Below are 15,888 nucleotides of genomic sequence, written 5' to 3'. Positions count from 1 at the left end.
GTAATGAGTGTACATTTTCCCACAGTCGAAGCACACTCATCAGTGGCAGATGTTCGGCAAACCACTTTTTCTGTTCAGCCTGCCTTCTCTAAGGTGGATGTTTTAAAGATGAGATTACTTTTTCTGAATACATTCTTATATAAGAGACTTAGAGATTGCTGAAAATGGAAGAAAAAATTTACTCAATAACTATAGGCTATAGGACAACTTTGAAACCATAGGATACCTTTGAAACACAAATTTTTATTGTAATGAGTTTCCTTTGGAGACACACACACACACACACGTGTGCACGCACAGAAATAGCGTGAGGCAGGAAGAAGCTGGATCAGACCAAGATGGAAGAGCACCCTCAATGTCATTTGGGGATGCGGGAAGATGGGCATCAGGACACCAGAGGCTGTGCTGGGCTCTGGGACCATCGCAAGGCTGTGACCAGCACTTGGGCTATGCCTGGGAGTACCGAAAGGCCCTCCAGAAACTCTGAGGCTCCCAAGCTGCCACTCTGATTGGGAAGGGAGTGCTGCAGAATCTTCCCGCTTATTTCTATTAGGATGAAGTGATCCCCTATCCCAGAGTTTCTTAGGTGGTTCTCCTTCCAAATGTGGATTCCTTTATGTTGTTGTATTGGGAAGGATGGGATGGGGGTGTAGGTGTGGGATGAGGTAGGAGGGCAATATGGATGAGATAAGAGGGTCCTCTAGGAGAAGGTCATTTTTCTTGGGGCAGTGTCTCCCTTTTTCCGATGGAGCTTACGTTCAGCCTGGCAGGGGGAGGTGCTGCTGGGAGGTGTATTTGGAAGGAGCTGGGTATCAAAGCAACATGACTTTATTCCAGAGAAATGTGAACAGATGGTGGCTGGACACGCAGTAGGTAACTAACAAATGTTTTGGTGAATAAAGGAGGAATCTAATTTCCACTCAAGAGGTGGAAGTTTATTAAACCCTGGCGGCCTCCTCTCCACCCCTTTCCCAGTGCAGTTCTGGCCTCTGCTCCAGAGAAGATGGACAGATTGATCCTGGGGGCACGTCAGTCTGGTCCCTGCAGGCTGAAGCATCTCATTATTCTTTCTATCCAGCGCAAAAAGCTTGAGGTCCTGGTGTAGACACGTGGAGGTTTCCCATCTGGTCTTCCAAAGGAGACAATGCCCTGGGCCACGTTGTTACACACGAGGGGGCCCCCGGAGTCTCCCTGTGGGCAGAGGGAGGAAGGACTGAGTTGGGCTTTCTCTCGGTCCTGTCCTCCCTACCGCCCCTGGGGGTAGATGGTCTCTGTTAGGGGGCTGTGGGTGAGATCAGGGCCAAGGCAAGCCTTGTGGCCTTCCTTGGTCCTTGAGCTCCAGCTTGGCCCCGATAATCCCCTCCCTTTTCTCCCTCAGAAAGCCTCTGCCCATAAGTAGCTGTGGGACAGTCCCCCCACCCCTCCCCACCAGGGAGACAGGACCAGAGATTGGATTGGATAGAAAGGCTGAGGGCATAGAAATACAGCTAGTTCTCACTGTCCCTTCTCCTCAAAGCTTGGTTGTCCCAGGGCTGGGCATGGACAATGCTGGGGATCTCACCTTAAAAGAAGACTTCTTCTTTTTTGGATTCCCCACACACATCTGGGTTGTGCTGTCGTAGAGGTTTTTATAGCGTGAGATGCATTGTTCGTCCCTTTGGACTTCGAGCTCTACCTCGTGCAGTTTCCTTGCCCCAGAGGTGCTGTTCATGCTGAGGAGCCCCCAGCCGGCCACACTGCACACTGTTCCTGGCCACACCTGCGCACTCCTCTTGGGCAGTCTGAGGGGGCTCACATGGGCGGTCAGGTGGGCCTTCTTTTCCAGCTGAATGCAGAGGAAAGGAGTTCTAACCTACCGATGGCTCACAAAGACTTTAGGGAGAGTCATGGGGTTGCCCTCCTCATAGCCCTGGGATAAATGAAAATGTCATAGTGGGAAGGAGGGACAGGAATGAGGCCACAGGGGATGCAAAATCCCCAGGAATAAAGTGTGCAAGAACCAGCGGACCGAGGGCCCTACGTGCAGTAACATGATGTCGTTGAAGACGTATTTAGGATTATAGTCTGGGTGGTGGATGGCTTTTCTCACCGGAATGACCTGCTGGGTCCTCTCCTGCTTCTTGATGTTGTGGGCCCCCAGGATGACGTTGATGGAGCTGCACAGAGAGTGAGTGGGAAGTGGGGTCACAGGACATACAGCCCAAAAGCCATGGACGAAACGGGACAGCTCAGGTCAGGGCAGGATTGGGATGGAGAGGAATTCTAGGGGATGCGGAACCAGGGCTGAGCATCTCTGTACCCTCTGCTTCTTGGCAGCCCAGGCTGGGTGGCAGTTCTTGGAAGAGGGATCCCCATGTGGAGTTAACAGAAGGGTGGGGTTGCAGGCGCTGCTTCTCACCTTCCGTTGCAGTGAGCTGCTGTTAGCACAAAGTCCTCCCGTACAAGGAAACCCCCACAGATTTTATTTGGATTCTGGAGCCGGAGAAATGCCATGAAGGGACGAGAATGAGGCTTGGTTTCATGGCCCCCGATTATTTTCCCTGAAAGAAACAGTTTACCCTGACTGCTGTGCTCATGGAGCCAAAGGCTGGAGAAGGGGAGATGGGGATAAACTGAAGCAGGAGGGAAAGAGTTGGGGTGGCAGAGAGCAGGGTCTGTAGTAACCAGTAGCAACCAAGAAGGGTTCCTCAGACAGCATTCCTGACTTGCCAAATGACCCACAAGACTCAGATTCTACCTCCAACAGAGAGAAGAACAGTCCTTGTTCCTTAATTCCTGCGGTGGACACATATGGTGGCAGGTGGAATTTACGTTTGAAACAAGCAGTGAGGTCCCCACAGATCCTGGAAAATCCTTTACCCGATAGTATCTGGGTTCTCTCTCCCCTTTTGTTTTCCAGAACTTACTGAGCTGCTCCTCATTTGTAATGTTTGGAACATGAGCTCAAAATGCTCATGTTTGTGTTGTGGGTTGTGTTTGATCTTCGCTAGAGCCTGACACATACTAGGTGCCCAGTAAATGTCTTAGTTGCATGAAGAAATGGCTCCCAATTAGCTTCTGAATAAGCATTGGTTGCGGTTCTAAGTACGAGGAAATATGGGGCCTGCCAAAGCCATTGTGCCCGTTGTGGCTGAAAAATTACCAAACATAAGTATTAAAGGGACCAGGATGCCACCAACTCTGGGACCAACTGGGTCCTTGGCTTCTTTCTTCGGCAGCATAAGAACGACAAAGCTTGAAGAACTGGGGGGAGATTGAGGATAGATCTTAAGACATTGAGTTAGAAATTTAGTGGGCCTTGCTTTGACTACAGAAGCCAGCCCCTTTCTCCAAACTACCAATTCCTGGGGGATTAATTATTTCTCATTCCCACCTTCCAACATTCTTCTAGATGCCTTTGTATAAGAACCCAATTTCCAGATAACAAAGGTAAGACCTGAGGAGGGGATAGGACCTACGGCTCCCCCTGGGTAACAGCCTTCTGCCCTGCCGTTCATGCTGAGTGTTTATCTTGCTCCAGATTTGCCCATCTTTGAGTGAGTCTGGCAGATCTGATGCGGGATCAAAACTCAGCAGGGCTAGGATGTGCCTGAGTATAGCACCCGAGCAGGGCTGTGCCACAGTGGGATGGGGCTAGGCCTCTGTTGGGGGGGGGCAGTCATTTACGTGTCTCAATCTCAGGGGCCAGAAGAAAGGCCACCAGGAGCAGGAGCAGCTGCATGGTCCCGGGAAGGCTGCTCAGGTTGGAGTTGCCAGTACTTCCTCCTAGTCTTCTAACCCCCACGTTCCTCTCTGGTGTTGTAGTCTTTATCAGATAAAGCTTCCTCTGAGTGCCTCCTACTGGTGTCTGATCAAGTCCTGGCCTGAGTGAAATAACTTAGCAGTCACCACATCAGCACTGGTAGCTCTTGACTACACCAGCTGAGAACAGGAACCACAGGCTATGGGTGGGGTGGTTAAAGACATTGCATCCATGAGTAGCAGGGCCCTGAGCTGCAGAAACCTGAGCCTCTTGATGATACATCCAAGAAGGTCTTCTTTTCCTTAACTCTCTTTAGACTATCAGGATGATCCTTCATCGAGCCCCCTTTTGTTGAAGCTCAGGGGTACTGGAGGTGAGATCCCTTGCTTCTGGTGGAGGAGTCAAAATCACTAGTGATCTGATAAGGATGGTGAGGGCCACAGATAGAGGGATGGACTGAATGAATGGTGTGGGAGTAATGTTGAAGAGGGCTTGCTCCACTTACTGAAGAATTGCGTAGTTTAAAACGACAGCATTGACACCACCATCACCACCATTTATCTTTCCCGTGAATCTGCGAGGTGTCAGGGTTTAGTGTGGATAGCTCTCCTGTGCTTCTCTTGGTGTCAGGGGAGGCTTGAAGCCTGGAGACTGGAATCACCTGAAGTCTCACTCACTCATGCCCAGTGGTTGGTGCTGGTTGTCTTCTGGGCCTGTCAGTTCCTCTCTATGAGGTCCTCTCATGTGGTCTCTGCATGGGATTGTTCAGTCTTCCTTGAGACATGATGGTTGGCTTCCCCAGAGCGAGCATCTCCCCAACATAGAGCCAGGCAGAAGCTGTGTTCTTTTTGTTACCTAGACTTTGAAGTCATATGGCATTGCATTCTACCATATTCCACTGCTTGGAGCTATCAAAAGCCTCCACCCAGGTTAAAAAGGAAGGGGCATAGACACCACTTCTAAGTGGGAGGAGTGTTTCAGTCATGTAGGAAGAGCCTGTGGGATGGGAGACATACAATGGCAACCATCGCAAAGGACAATCTGCCATACTGCTTTAGGTGCAGGTAGAGTTGGTCAGAGGACTTGAAACCAGTGATTCATTTAAACTGAGGTCATAGCCTGTGGATATGTTGGGGTCTGCTCTGTCCAAACCAAATGTATTGAGAATGGAAGAGGTTTGGCTTTCTCTAAAATGTTACTCTCTTTAATGAGCTACTGATACCATGTGAAGTGGGAATGGATGCCAGGGAGCTAGAACAGTATCCTCACACTACTGTCTGGAGAACTATATTTCTCATATCCCTGGACCATTTGCTAAACAAGTTATTCTGATCATCTCCCCATAATGGATATAGAGGGGAGTCATGGAATTGAAAATATTGTCACTTCTAAACATCTTGATCCCAATTGTCTTTAAGAAGCAATAAAGCCCATAGCAATTTTGTCAGGATGGGGAGCCACAGTGAGCCAGAGCATGGCATCCAAGCCTGTGTGAGGTGAGGAAGGTGCCCACACCGGGCTTCCTATGTGGACACTCTCCTTATCCCACATGGGCTTGGATGCCCTGCCCTGGGCAGCCCAGCTTGGGATGGCAGAATAAATGTGAGGTGAAGAGGGCAGCCTAGCTCAGGACGTGGACACCCAAGTGATGCGAGGAGGATGTTCACATAGGGACTGGCCTAGTAGTTGATATCAGAGCTCAAGTAGGGAGACAGGGGCCTCCACTGAGTGGGCAGTCGGTGCAATTTATCAGAGCAGGTTGAGGAGGGTGAGGTGGACATTGGCATGAAGGGACTGCCTTTAAAAGTTAAACAGCATACTCCGTGGACAAGGCTATTTTTTTATTTTTAATTTTTTTAATTTTTAAAAAATTAAAAAAATTTTTGATTGGTGTTGCAGGATATATATTTTTTCCATTATAACTTTACTTTCATCTTATCTATGTCTTTATATTTAACATGTCTCTCTTGTAAACAGCACACAATTCGTTCTTGCATTTCTTATCTAGACTAGTAATCTCTGCCCTTTAATTAGAGTGTTTAATCTGTTTACATTTAGTGGAGCTGCTGATAGGGTTGGTTGAAGAATGTCTTACTGGGGTTTGATTTGTATTTGTGTGATTTCTTCTTTGTTCCTTTGTCCTTCTTTTCCTGCCCTCTTTTGTTGTGTCCCATTTTGTCTCCTTTAGTGGCTTTTATTTATACCTGTATATATTATTTTAGCATTTACTGTAGGATTACAGTACAACTCCTCACATATCACAGTGTACTTTGAATTAATGTTATACCCCTTCATATAGGAAACTTGTCATGATGTCTTTCCATTTATTTTCCTCCCACATTTTGAGTTATTTTTGTCCTACATTTTATTGTATATCATAATTCCAAAAGCATTTTTTGCCTTAAATAATTATCTTTGAACAAAATTTACATAAAGTCTTTTATATTTAGTCACATTTTACACATTTATTTCTCTTTTTCTTTTTCTGATTTCAACAGGGATCAATTCCCTTTAGCCTCAAGAACTGCTTTTAGTATTTTTTGCAATGCTGTTCTGATGGCAACAATTCTCTTATCTTTGTTTTTCTGAAAATATCTTCATTTTGCCTTCCTTTTAAATACTATTTTCACTGGATAGAGAATTCCAGGTTAAATACCAAAAATAGGTTGCCTATTCCTTTTTTTCTTTCAACCGTTTAAAAATGTCATTTAAGGGGCACCTGGGTGGCTCAGTCCGTGAAGTGGCTGACACCTGATTTTGACTGAGGTCATGATCTCAGGGTCCTGGGATTGATCTCTGCATGGGATTCTATGCTTAGCAGGGAGTCTGCTTGAAGATTCTCTCTCCTCTCCCTCTGCCCCTCCTCCTGCTTGTGCGCGCTCTCTCTCTCTCTCTCTCTCTAAAATAAATAAATAAATCTTTAAAAAAAATGAAAATGTCATTTGACTGTCTTCTGGATTCTGTTGTTTCTGGTGGGTAACGCTTTTTTTTTTTCATTACTATTCTTATTGTTGTTTCTCCAAAGTAATGAATGTATCTTCTTTTCCCTTTACTTTCAACTTTTTGTCTTTATCAGATATCAACTTGACTCTTATGTGCTTAGATGTGGCTTCCTTTGTCCTACCTGAGGCTCATTGAGCTACCTGACTCTGTGGGTATGAAACGTCATCTAGCAACAGGACTATGAAAAAAAGGAACTTAGAGCTCTACTTCTTTCATGGTCAAAAGCAGCGTCATGTGGGATACAGAGAGGTAACAAATCCTGTAAGTTCTCTAAGTACCACAAAGTGGTACTGGAAGGCAGAGCCATCCCAATACATGTTCCCAAAACAAATGAGAAGATTTGGCATTCCTTCGGGTCTATCCGCCACCAGGAGCTGGCTTTGCATTTCTCTCTCCAGTCACACTGTGACCTGACTCTTCCAGTGAGTCTGTGGGGAAGGAGGGGTGGTGGCAGTAGATCTTGGTGGGAAGAGAGGCGTTTCCTTGAGGTCACTACAGAGCTATTTTATTTTGTTTTATTTCTTAATTTTCTTTCTTTCTTTTTTTTTTTTAAGATTTTATCCATTTATTTGAGAGAGAGAGAGAGGGAGCACAAAAAGGGGGTGGGGCAGGCAGAGGCAGAGGGAGAAGCAGGCTCCCTGCCGAGCAAGGAGCCCGATGCGGGGCTCGATCCCAGGACCCTGGATCATGACCTGAGCTGAAGGCAGATGCTTAACCAACTGAGCCACCCAGGAGCCCCATTTCTTAATTTTCATGACAGAGATTTTTAAGCGAGAAGAATTGTTTCCTCAAAGCTGGGAGTGGGGGCTATTTCCCCAGACAAAGGAGATTTGAAGGACTTGACGTGTTTAACGTGCTTCCCTACCTCCATCCAAATGTGCCCATGAGTAGACTTCAGCTCGCCAAGGAAGATGTTTTGAGTACTTGTCACAGAATGGCTTCCACAGGAGCCTAGAGGCTTTCTCTCCAGGGGGCTGTCTGAGCAGAAGCTCATCACAGAGTGGGGGTTAGAAAACATGTAAGGGTTCTTGCTGGCCTGGCTGTCAGGAGGCCTGGGCTCAGTCCAGGCTCTGTCCTGACTCTGGTACCTTCAGTCAGTTACTACACCTTCCTGGGATTTTGTCTCTCCCCAATTTCTCCAAGGAGGATGAGAGACTGCAGCAAGTGTGCTCAAACTTGTTTTAAACCACAGAACCACTTCCTCAAAGTAAAGGTTATACTTAAACTGAATATGTATGTGGCTGGGTAACTTTAAAATATAGTATTTTTAATTTTGTTTGCTGCATTTTCCTTTTTGTCTTTTTAAATCAAGGAACCTTTAATCAAGGAAAAAAGGAACTTTTTAAACTAAGGAATTTAGTATGCCTTAAATGCCCAGATTTTTTTTTTCAGCTCCAAGTCAGAAGCTATGGGACCTCATTGCTCTTCCCTTGTAAAAGTGCCCGAGGTCATTAAGAGATGGTGTTGCTTCAGGCTTTGTGCATAAGATGTGAAGGCGCATGGCTTTGAGGGTTACATGACCCCAGAGTATTTACCCCATGTCACAGAAGAGTGTGGTGTTGTGTGTTTTTGGTGCAGGAAGGTACTACTCCAGAGCTGGAACTTAGGCTCAGCTTTCAGGCAGTGCCCACACTCGTGGCAAAACCTTGGAGGTGTGGCTGCTGGGAGTGTCCTGTGAGGCGAGCCCAACAGAGGGAGATCCTTGTTTAGCAAGAAATCACATCCTCCATGTGTGGCCTCCAAGCCAGGACTTTTGAGTGTTGAAGAGTCTAGAAAATCTTGAGCTTTGTGCATGCAGCAGGAATCATGGTGGCCTGAAGAACAGAGGCGATTCTCCATTTTTCTAGACTATGTGAGCCTCTCTGATTCTAGTTTGAGTCTGCACAGGTGGGAGCTTGCAGTCATGACAGAGGTTGTTTCTGGCTCGTCGGATTGGATGGGTGTTTAGAGTCAATCTTAGATTGCCTTTAGGCAATTGAATATTGTGGTCTTTCCTACCATTTGAATCTGTACAGTGACATTCATACCTGCTATTTCTTAAAATTTGTTTTATTTATTTTTATTTTTAAAAAAGTTTTTATGTATTTATTTGTGAGAAAGAGAGAGTCACACTTGTGAGTGAGCATGGGTAAGGGGTTAGGGGCGGAGGCAGAGGGAGAAGCAGGCTCCCCGCTGAGCGGGGATCCCATGCAGAGCTCCATCCCAGGATCCTCAGATCATGACCTGAGCTGAAGGCAGATTCTTAACCGACTGAGCCACCCAGGCGCCCCTTACACCTTTTGCTTTTGAAGCAAATGAAAATAAGGTTGCCCTGTCCCCTAGGCGAAGAGGATGCTCCAGTAAACAGAGTTTGGTAACCTCACATCCAGAAACTGAATGACTAAAGTCATTTCCAAATCCCATAAACTGCTGTTCTAGAGTCACATGTGATAATATTCATACAGACTGTAACCAGCAATAAAAATAACTGCAAATACTTGCTTCCTGTGGATTTCCCACAGAGACGTAGGCCACATGGACTCGTGTGAAGGAGGGAGAAGAGGTTAGAAATTTAGGTGAAAATCAACAGTGTCAGGTTCACTCTAGGCTCAGAGTTTGCATTCTGTCCAATCAATGCCTGGCACTTAGTAGGTGCTCAATTAGTATTTGCTGGTTAGTTGATGGAAAAAATTGTCCTTTCCAGTCCTACTGCACAGAGGATTCCTTTCGAAGTCCAAAGGCTGATATAGCCCACGGTGGCCAGCAGGGAGTCTCAGCCTAGAGGTTGGCAGTGACCAGAGGGACAGGTTGAGAGGGACTCAGCTACTGAGTGACCAGGCAGCCAGTGGACCCTGACACATAGGGAGACACTGAGCTGGATGGGAGGGGTTGAGCTGGCCCTGCCAGGTGATAGATAAGGCCAAGGGTTCTGGAAAGCCACCCCACCAGCCCTGTCCTCCAAGGACGCTGTCTGGTGCTCTCAGGGCTGGTGCCTCTGATGCCCCTCTCTGTCGGGGCATGAGCTGGGCTGGCATCTCAGTGGTGAGGCCCTGCTGGAGCTTGGGTGCTGTAGGTGGAAGGGATAGGAGGCAGGGGCCAGCTCAGATCAGTGTTGTCTGGAGGGGACAGGAGTTGGTGGCCACTGAACACTCTCGGTGGTAAGCGGGGGCAGCCAGGAGACTAGAGGCTGAGCTGGTCTCTGAGCTCAGAAGGGGTCAGGGAAGGGAACTCATTCGAGGTGAGACTCCAGAGTTACTCAAGAGACCCGGCCCCTCTCCATGCCAGCTTCCTTGGCTGTGGGAGAGAAGTGTCCTGATTGAGAAGGTCCCTGTCACTTCTTCCCAGTGGGGTAGGGCTGTGTCCTTGAGCTGTAGCCCTAGACTGTGCCAACTTGGTGTCCAAGACCCACAGTGTTACCCCCTTCCTCCCTGCCAGAGAACACAGGGGGTGGAGGTAAGAAGTTCACCCAGAGCCCCAGGCCCAGAGAGGTTCATGGTTTCTCCTGGTGGTGCTCAGCTTCAGCCCTGGCAGAAGGGCAGGCTCTGAGAGACAGGTGTAGGTAAGAAAGAGCTGGAAGGAACTTTGCATGGAGTTGGGGGGTGGATGGAGAAGAGGAAGCAGAAAACAGCAGAATTTTGTCATTGGCCTTGTAAGCACAGAGTTGATGCCGGTGTATGGTCAATGAATAAACAAGAAACCAGCCCTTCACAGTCAGTTAAGAGACATTTATTTGATGGCTGATACTCAGGTAAGAGACATTTATTTGATTGCTGGCACCTTTCCTGCCACCCTCCGCAGTGTGATTCTGGATCAGCTCTAGAGCAAATAGTCTGGTTCCTGCAGGTAGGGGCTTTTCATGGTTTTCTTTATCCAGGGCAGGAAAGTTGAGATTTTGGTATAGACCCGTGGAGGTGTCCCATTTCGGCGTCCAAAGGAGACAATGCCCTGGGCCACACTGTTACACACGAGAGGGCCCCCAGAGTCTCCCTGTGGGCAGAGAGAGGGAAGGAGTGAGTCAGCTGTCCTGCTGCCCCTGCCCTCCCCAGCCCCTCTGAGAAGGCTGTCTTGCGTGGCCACCATGGGAGATGGGAGGGCAGGACAGGGCTGGACCTTGTCACTGCTTCGCTTCACCCCAGGTGGCAGCTCCCTCTCCTCCCCCGGGTCCCAGATCCTCTGCTGCAGGACTGCTGGCTTCACCCTGCTGTTTAGGGGCCTCCCCGGAAGCAGGTGGGCGGGGCTGACACTCAGCATGGAGGATGAGCCCCGAGACCCAGGTGGGGGCCAGCTCTGAGGAGCCACCTGGTTTTCACCACTGCACGTCCAGGGAGCAAGTTTTCTAACATCGGGGGGCCAGGCACAGGGCAGAGTGCTGCAAATTCATCCTTCTGCAGGAGCGCCTCGTTTGGATTCATCCTAGGCCCTCGGCAGGCTGGCAGAGGGCCTGGGTGGCCCCATCTCTGGCTGCTCCCCCTCTCTTCCTCAGGAAAAAGGTCACTTCTCAGGTCTCCAGATCCCAGGTCTTCCCCAAACACCCCTGTCCCCAGAGCCCTGTTAAGCAGACCCCCAGTCTCACCTGAAAGGAAGACTTTTCTTCCATTGGGTCCCCCACGCACAGCTGAATGGTGCGGTCGTAATGACTGGGAAAGAGGGATTTGCACTTCCCATCCTCCTGCACTGCCAGCCTCACTACTTGCAGAGTATCTGAGAACATGCGTATCTTGGCGTTGACCCGCCCCCAGCCGGCCACACTGCACACCTGTCCTGGCCGCACCCGGGTCTTGCCGGTGGGCAGGCGGAGGGGCCTCACCGCTGCAGTCTGCTTGGCCTCTCTCTCCAGCTGATGGGAAGAGGCAAGAGAGTCCAGCTCAGCCAGTGGCCCCTGGGCCTGGACACCCTGATGAGGCTGCACCGTCTTCTCTCTGCCCTGAGCCACGGGGACTGGTCAGGTGGCCAGGGTGGGAAGGAGGGGAGGGGACAGGTCCCAGGGGGAAGAGGAAACAGTGTGGACCCAGAAGAGCAAGGGCAGCAGGGAGGTTTCCTTACCTTCAGTAACATGATGTCGTTGGAGTAGTTCTTCGGATTATAGTCTGGGTGGGGGATGGCTTTTCTCACCGGAATGTCCTGCTGGGTCATCTCCTGTTTCTTGATGTTGTGGGCCCCCAGGATGACCCTGATGGAGCTGCAGAGAGAGCAGAGTAGGGTGTGGGGGTGTGAAGTCACAGGATACAGCCCCAGGGGCTGTGAAGGGCAGGTGGCAGTTGGGGTGGGCAGGCCTGGAGTTGATGGGGAAACTGAGGCAATAGGAGGGCCCAGGTTTGAGCTGTCTGTGCCTTCTGCTTCTCAGCAGCTGAGGTAGGGTTCTGGAGCCATTGGTGACTGTGTCAGGGGTTCTCAGGGGTCAGTTACCCTGAGAAACTTGTGAAATGGCATTAGTCTGCATTCTGATGCCAAAGCATGTCCCAGCTCTTCTCTTACTCCTGCACCTGGCCCCGGCCTCCCCTCTTCCCACCCCCTACTTGCCCTCCCTCACCCCCTTTCAGGAGCCCTCCTGGCTCACGTGTTCCTTACAGCTCCCGGGGAAGAAAGCAGGGCTCCGGGCTGGGCCGGGGTTTTCAGGGCGGTGCAGGCTGCTGGTCCCTCCTCACCTTCCGTGGCAGTGCGCGGCGGTCAGCACGAAATTCTTGTGTATCAGGAACCCACCACACGAAACCTGCTCATTCTTATTCTCGATCTTAAGATACGCCATATAGGGCCGGGAGTGGGGCTTGGCCTCATGTCCCCCGATGATCTCTCCTGAGGGAAAATTCTGTTCTGCTCCTATGTACCCACTGAATGCACCGGGCAGGCACGGCCTGGATTTGGGAGGGCATGGGAGGGGGAAGGGCAGGGTTTTGGTCTGTGTATCTGTCTTCTGCACACAGCCGGAGGGGAGCCTACCTGTCATAGGGATAGTGACGTCCTAAAGCCTCCTGAACAATCCCTCTCCTGACTTTGCTTTGGTTCAAGCAAGTTTCTAAGGCCCCTGTCATCCTGTGAAGTCTTTTCCAGTGGCTAGGACCTAGGTTTAGTGATGTAGGTGTTGTCTGACATGGCCTATTTCAATGGCCTGACATGGTAGTAAGGTAGTAAGTACCTAGGGAGTGCTGTTTGGCTTCATGAAGGCAAGGATCCCCAGGGAGCCTCCGGATGAATGTTGGTAGGGCCCCTGGTGCTAGGATTCTGGAAAACAGAGAAGTTTAGGTCTGCCAAGGTCATGTTTGAAAGAGGAGAGCCACTAACAGCCTGGGAAGAAAAGCAGAGTTGGAGAGAGGGATGAGGAGCCTTGGGATAGGGCCAAGGCAACAGCAGTCTTTTGGGGACCAGGGTCTGTCCAAGTGTTGGGTCAGCTGAGCCCTGGGCTTCTCTCCCAAGCAGATGCTGTGGGAAGCACCAGGCTCATCTCACTAGAAAGCCAGGCCTGCTCTGCCCTCTGCAGGAGGATTTATGAGGTTCTCTTTTCCAGTTTCTCACCCTCTGCTATGCACTTGTAGGAAAGTTCCATTTCCAGATGGCAAATGGGGAGGGGGCAGTACCCACTGGCTCTTCTGGAGACAAGCCTTCTGCCCTCCCATTCCTGCTGGTAGCTTGTGCAGCATCCCACTTGAGAGTGGGAGGCAGGATGAAGGCAGGATGCAGAATGTTCCTGGTGGAAAGGTGGATCAGGGGTGTACAGAAGGGACAGGAGAGCTGTGCTCACTGTGGGACGGGGTCGGGCCTCTGAGGTCGGGGGTGGTCACTCACCTGCCTTGGCCCCGGAAGGCAGGCAAAAAGCCAGCAGGAGCAGGAGCAGGAGTGGCTGCATCTTTCCCAGGAGGCTGCCCAGGTCGGGGCTGCTGGTCCTTCCTCTGTGCTCCCAGAAGAGGAACGGGGTGCAGATGGGCTCACTGACCTTGAACTCCCCTCTGGTTTTGTGGTGTTTCAACCTAGAAGGCTTTCTATGAAAGCTTCCCTGCCCCCACCCCTCTGTCGGATGACGTTCTCTGGGTGGTTGTGGGAGAATCATGCTGTGACCTCATCAGAACCCACACCAGTTGACTCAGAGCAGACCACTCGTTCCAGTCCAGAATAGGACAGGGAGCATACAAGGTGGGGACTGGAGGATGTGGTATCAACCTGGATGGGTTCTAGAGCCCAGAAACCCAAATCCCCAGTGATAGGGCCACCACTGCCTCAGCTCCATGCTGCTAAGCCCATCAGCGTAATTTCTTCAGCAGCTGTGTGTTTAGGCCCCCTGTCTGAATGACTCAACATACCAGAGATGTGTCTCCTTCTCTTAGAGAGCAGGCTCTCTGGTGGAGGAGACAGAAACAGCAGCGACCAGGTTCCAGCATGGTCAGCACCATGGTAGAGGGATGCACAAGACAGTAAGAGAGCATGACCACTAGCTACTAAATCCATAGGGCAACCCATCCATCACCCCATCTTCTTTTCTAGGGATTTTAACATCTGTTTTTAAATCACAAATGCTCAGAGTCATAGAGTCCACCTATTTTGTCAATGTTTTTAACAAATGTCTTGCACTTGACACCTGGCTTAAGTTAAGGAACCACCTTGACCTTAGACATTGAATCCACTGATTGACTGAAGCCTAGGTCATTCCTCCTTTGGGTAGACTGGGGTCAGTCCTGCCCAAACCACCCAAGCCACATGAACTAAGACTGGGAAAAGGTTGGTTGCCCAAAAGAAGTTCACATTACTAGACTGCTAATACCATGTGAAGTGGGAAAATATGCCGGGCAAACAAAGACCAAGAACTGTCCTTTTAGCATTCCCTGTCCTCTGTCCAGAGAGCCACACTTCTGAGATAGCAAGGTTGGCACATAATAGACTCACTTTTGCTAAGTAAACTCTGCTGTTGATCTTACTACCATTGGTTGTGAGGGGCCATTGTTTCTAAACAGCTAAGCCCAGTTCTGTTTAAGGAACAACTAAGTATCTCTGAGGGGTAGAGTCTGGTGATTTAAGTTTCCATCACTACATTTTCTGCCCTTTACAATTTTTCTACGAGGAATATTATCTATCAAAATATATAGTTCTGGAGTAAATATCCTCCTTATCAAATCAAATACATTTATCAAACCTCTACTTTTTTGAACTTAGCTTGCCCAGTTGTGGACATTTAAAAAATAAAATTATCTTTCTGATTATAGTGGTAATATATGTCCGTTGAGAAAATTTGGAAAGTAGAAAGGAAAAATGTCACTTATTTGCTTATCTCCTATAAACTGTTACCTAAGCAATGCATTTTATTTTTTAAAAGATTTATTTATTATTTATTTATTTATTTATTTATTTATTTATTAATTTATGAGAGAGAGAGAAAGAGAGAGAGTGACCAAGCAGGGGGAGGAGCAGAGGGGGAGGGAGAAAGAATCCCAAGCAGTCTCCAAGTTGAACATGGACCCATCATGGGGCTTGATCCCAAGACCTCAAGATCACAACCTGAGTCAAAACCAAGAGTCCGAATCTCAACCATCTGAGCCACGCGGGAGCCCCAGTAATGCATTTTAAATACCTGGAATCATACTATACATACAATGTAATTTTGTTTTATCCTCACTTTACCCCATAACTGAAGTATTTTCTTCATGCTCTTAATGACTATTAGTTTCTTTTTCCTAGTTATTAAAAAATTTAGCAAGCAATTATTTTCTAAAATTGTTGGGAAATTTGGAAAATAATTTAAGCAAAGAGAAAATTAAAATTATCTGATTTATTTTTTTTAAAGACTTATTTTATTTTATTTTTTAGAGAGAGAGCAGAGGGGAGGGGCAGAGGGAGAGGGGAAGAGAGGCTTAAGCAGACTCCATGCTGAGCACAGAGCTGTATGGGGCTTGATCTCACAACCCTCAGATCACTACCTGAGTCAAAACCAAGAATCCATGCTTAACTGACTGTGTCACGCAAATGTCCCTAAAGTTATCTGATTTCTGGGGCGCCTGGGTGGCTCAGTTAGTTAAGCTGGCTTAATATCAGCTAAGGTCTTGATCTCAGCTCAGGTCTTGATCTCAGGGTCATGAGTTCAAGCCCCATATTGGGCTCTAGGCTGAGTGTGGAACCTACTTAAAAAAATGATCCGATTTCTCATCATTCATTGATAATCATCTTTAATGCCTTGAAGTGTG

At 48.7% G+C, this 15,888-nt stretch overlaps 2 protein-coding genes and 1 long non-coding RNA gene across 3 annotated transcripts in view; 1 reads left to right on the top strand and 2 right to left on the bottom strand.

Annotated features, from left to right (window-relative positions):
• The window catches only part of LOC148163914 (uncharacterized), a 114,634-nt gene that overhangs the window by 46,134 nt on the left and 52,612 nt on the right, over positions 1–15,888 (top strand). The gene's annotated exons all lie outside the window — the stretch shown is intronic.
• On the bottom strand, positions 1,030–3,721 carry LOC114217855 (duodenase-1-like). Its single transcript, XM_028114771.2, has 5 exons — positions 3,667–3,721; positions 2,399–2,540; positions 2,021–2,156; positions 1,562–1,825; positions 1,030–1,191 (listed from the first exon to the last, which is right to left on the bottom strand). The coding sequence occupies exons 1-5, from the start codon at positions 3,719–3,721 to the stop codon at positions 1,030–1,032; spliced, it is 759 nt and encodes a 252-aa protein (XP_027970572.1).
• Positions 10,429–13,712, bottom strand: LOC114217878 (granzyme B-like). Its single transcript, XM_028114801.2, has 5 exons — positions 13,505–13,712; positions 12,370–12,517; positions 11,768–11,903; positions 11,298–11,561; positions 10,429–10,711 (listed from the first exon to the last, which is right to left on the bottom strand). Exons 1-5 carry the CDS (start codon positions 13,563–13,565, stop codon positions 10,541–10,543), a joined length of 780 nt encoding a protein of 259 aa, XP_027970602.1. The 5' UTR covers positions 13,566–13,712; the 3' UTR covers positions 10,429–10,540.

Source organism: Eumetopias jubatus, unplaced genomic scaffold, assembly GCF_037043125.1.
Source record: "Eumetopias jubatus isolate StellerSeaLion01/CBP00866 unplaced genomic scaffold, mEumJub1_p1.0 scaffold_7, whole genome shotgun sequence".
Classification (NCBI taxonomy): Eukaryota; Metazoa; Chordata; class Mammalia; order Carnivora; family Otariidae; genus Eumetopias; species Eumetopias jubatus.
This window is presented reverse-complemented; position numbering and strand designations above follow the sequence as displayed.

What these genes read in the sequence shown, in the direction of transcription:
- LOC114217878 (XM_028114801.2), bottom strand. Translation starts at nt 13,565, where the DNA reads ATGCAGCCACTCCTGCTCCTGCTCCTGCTGGCTTTTTGCCTGCCTTCC. An exon ending in ACGACATCATGTTACTGAAG is followed by an intron (nt 11,562 to 11,767) that starts GTAAGGAAACCT and finishes TCTTCCCATCAG; the next exon opens with CTGGAGAGAGAGGCCAAGCA. An exon ending in AAGAAAAGTCTTCCTTTCAG is followed by an intron (nt 10,712 to 11,297) that starts GTGAGACTGGGG and finishes CTCTGCCCACAG; the next exon opens with GGAGACTCTGGGGGCCCTCT.
- LOC114217855 (XM_028114771.2), bottom strand. Translation starts at nt 3,721, where the DNA reads ATGCAGCTGCTCCTGCTCCTGGTGGCCTTTCTTCTGGCCCCTGAGATT. An exon ending in GCAGCTCACTGCAACGGAAG is followed by an intron (nt 2,157 to 2,398) that starts GTGAGAAGCAGC and finishes CTCTCTGTGCAG; the next exon opens with CTCCATCAACGTCATCCTGG. An exon ending in AGAAGAAGTCTTCTTTTAAG is followed by an intron (nt 1,192 to 1,561) that starts GTGAGATCCCCA and finishes CTCTGCCCACAG; the next exon opens with GGAGACTCCGGGGGCCCCCT.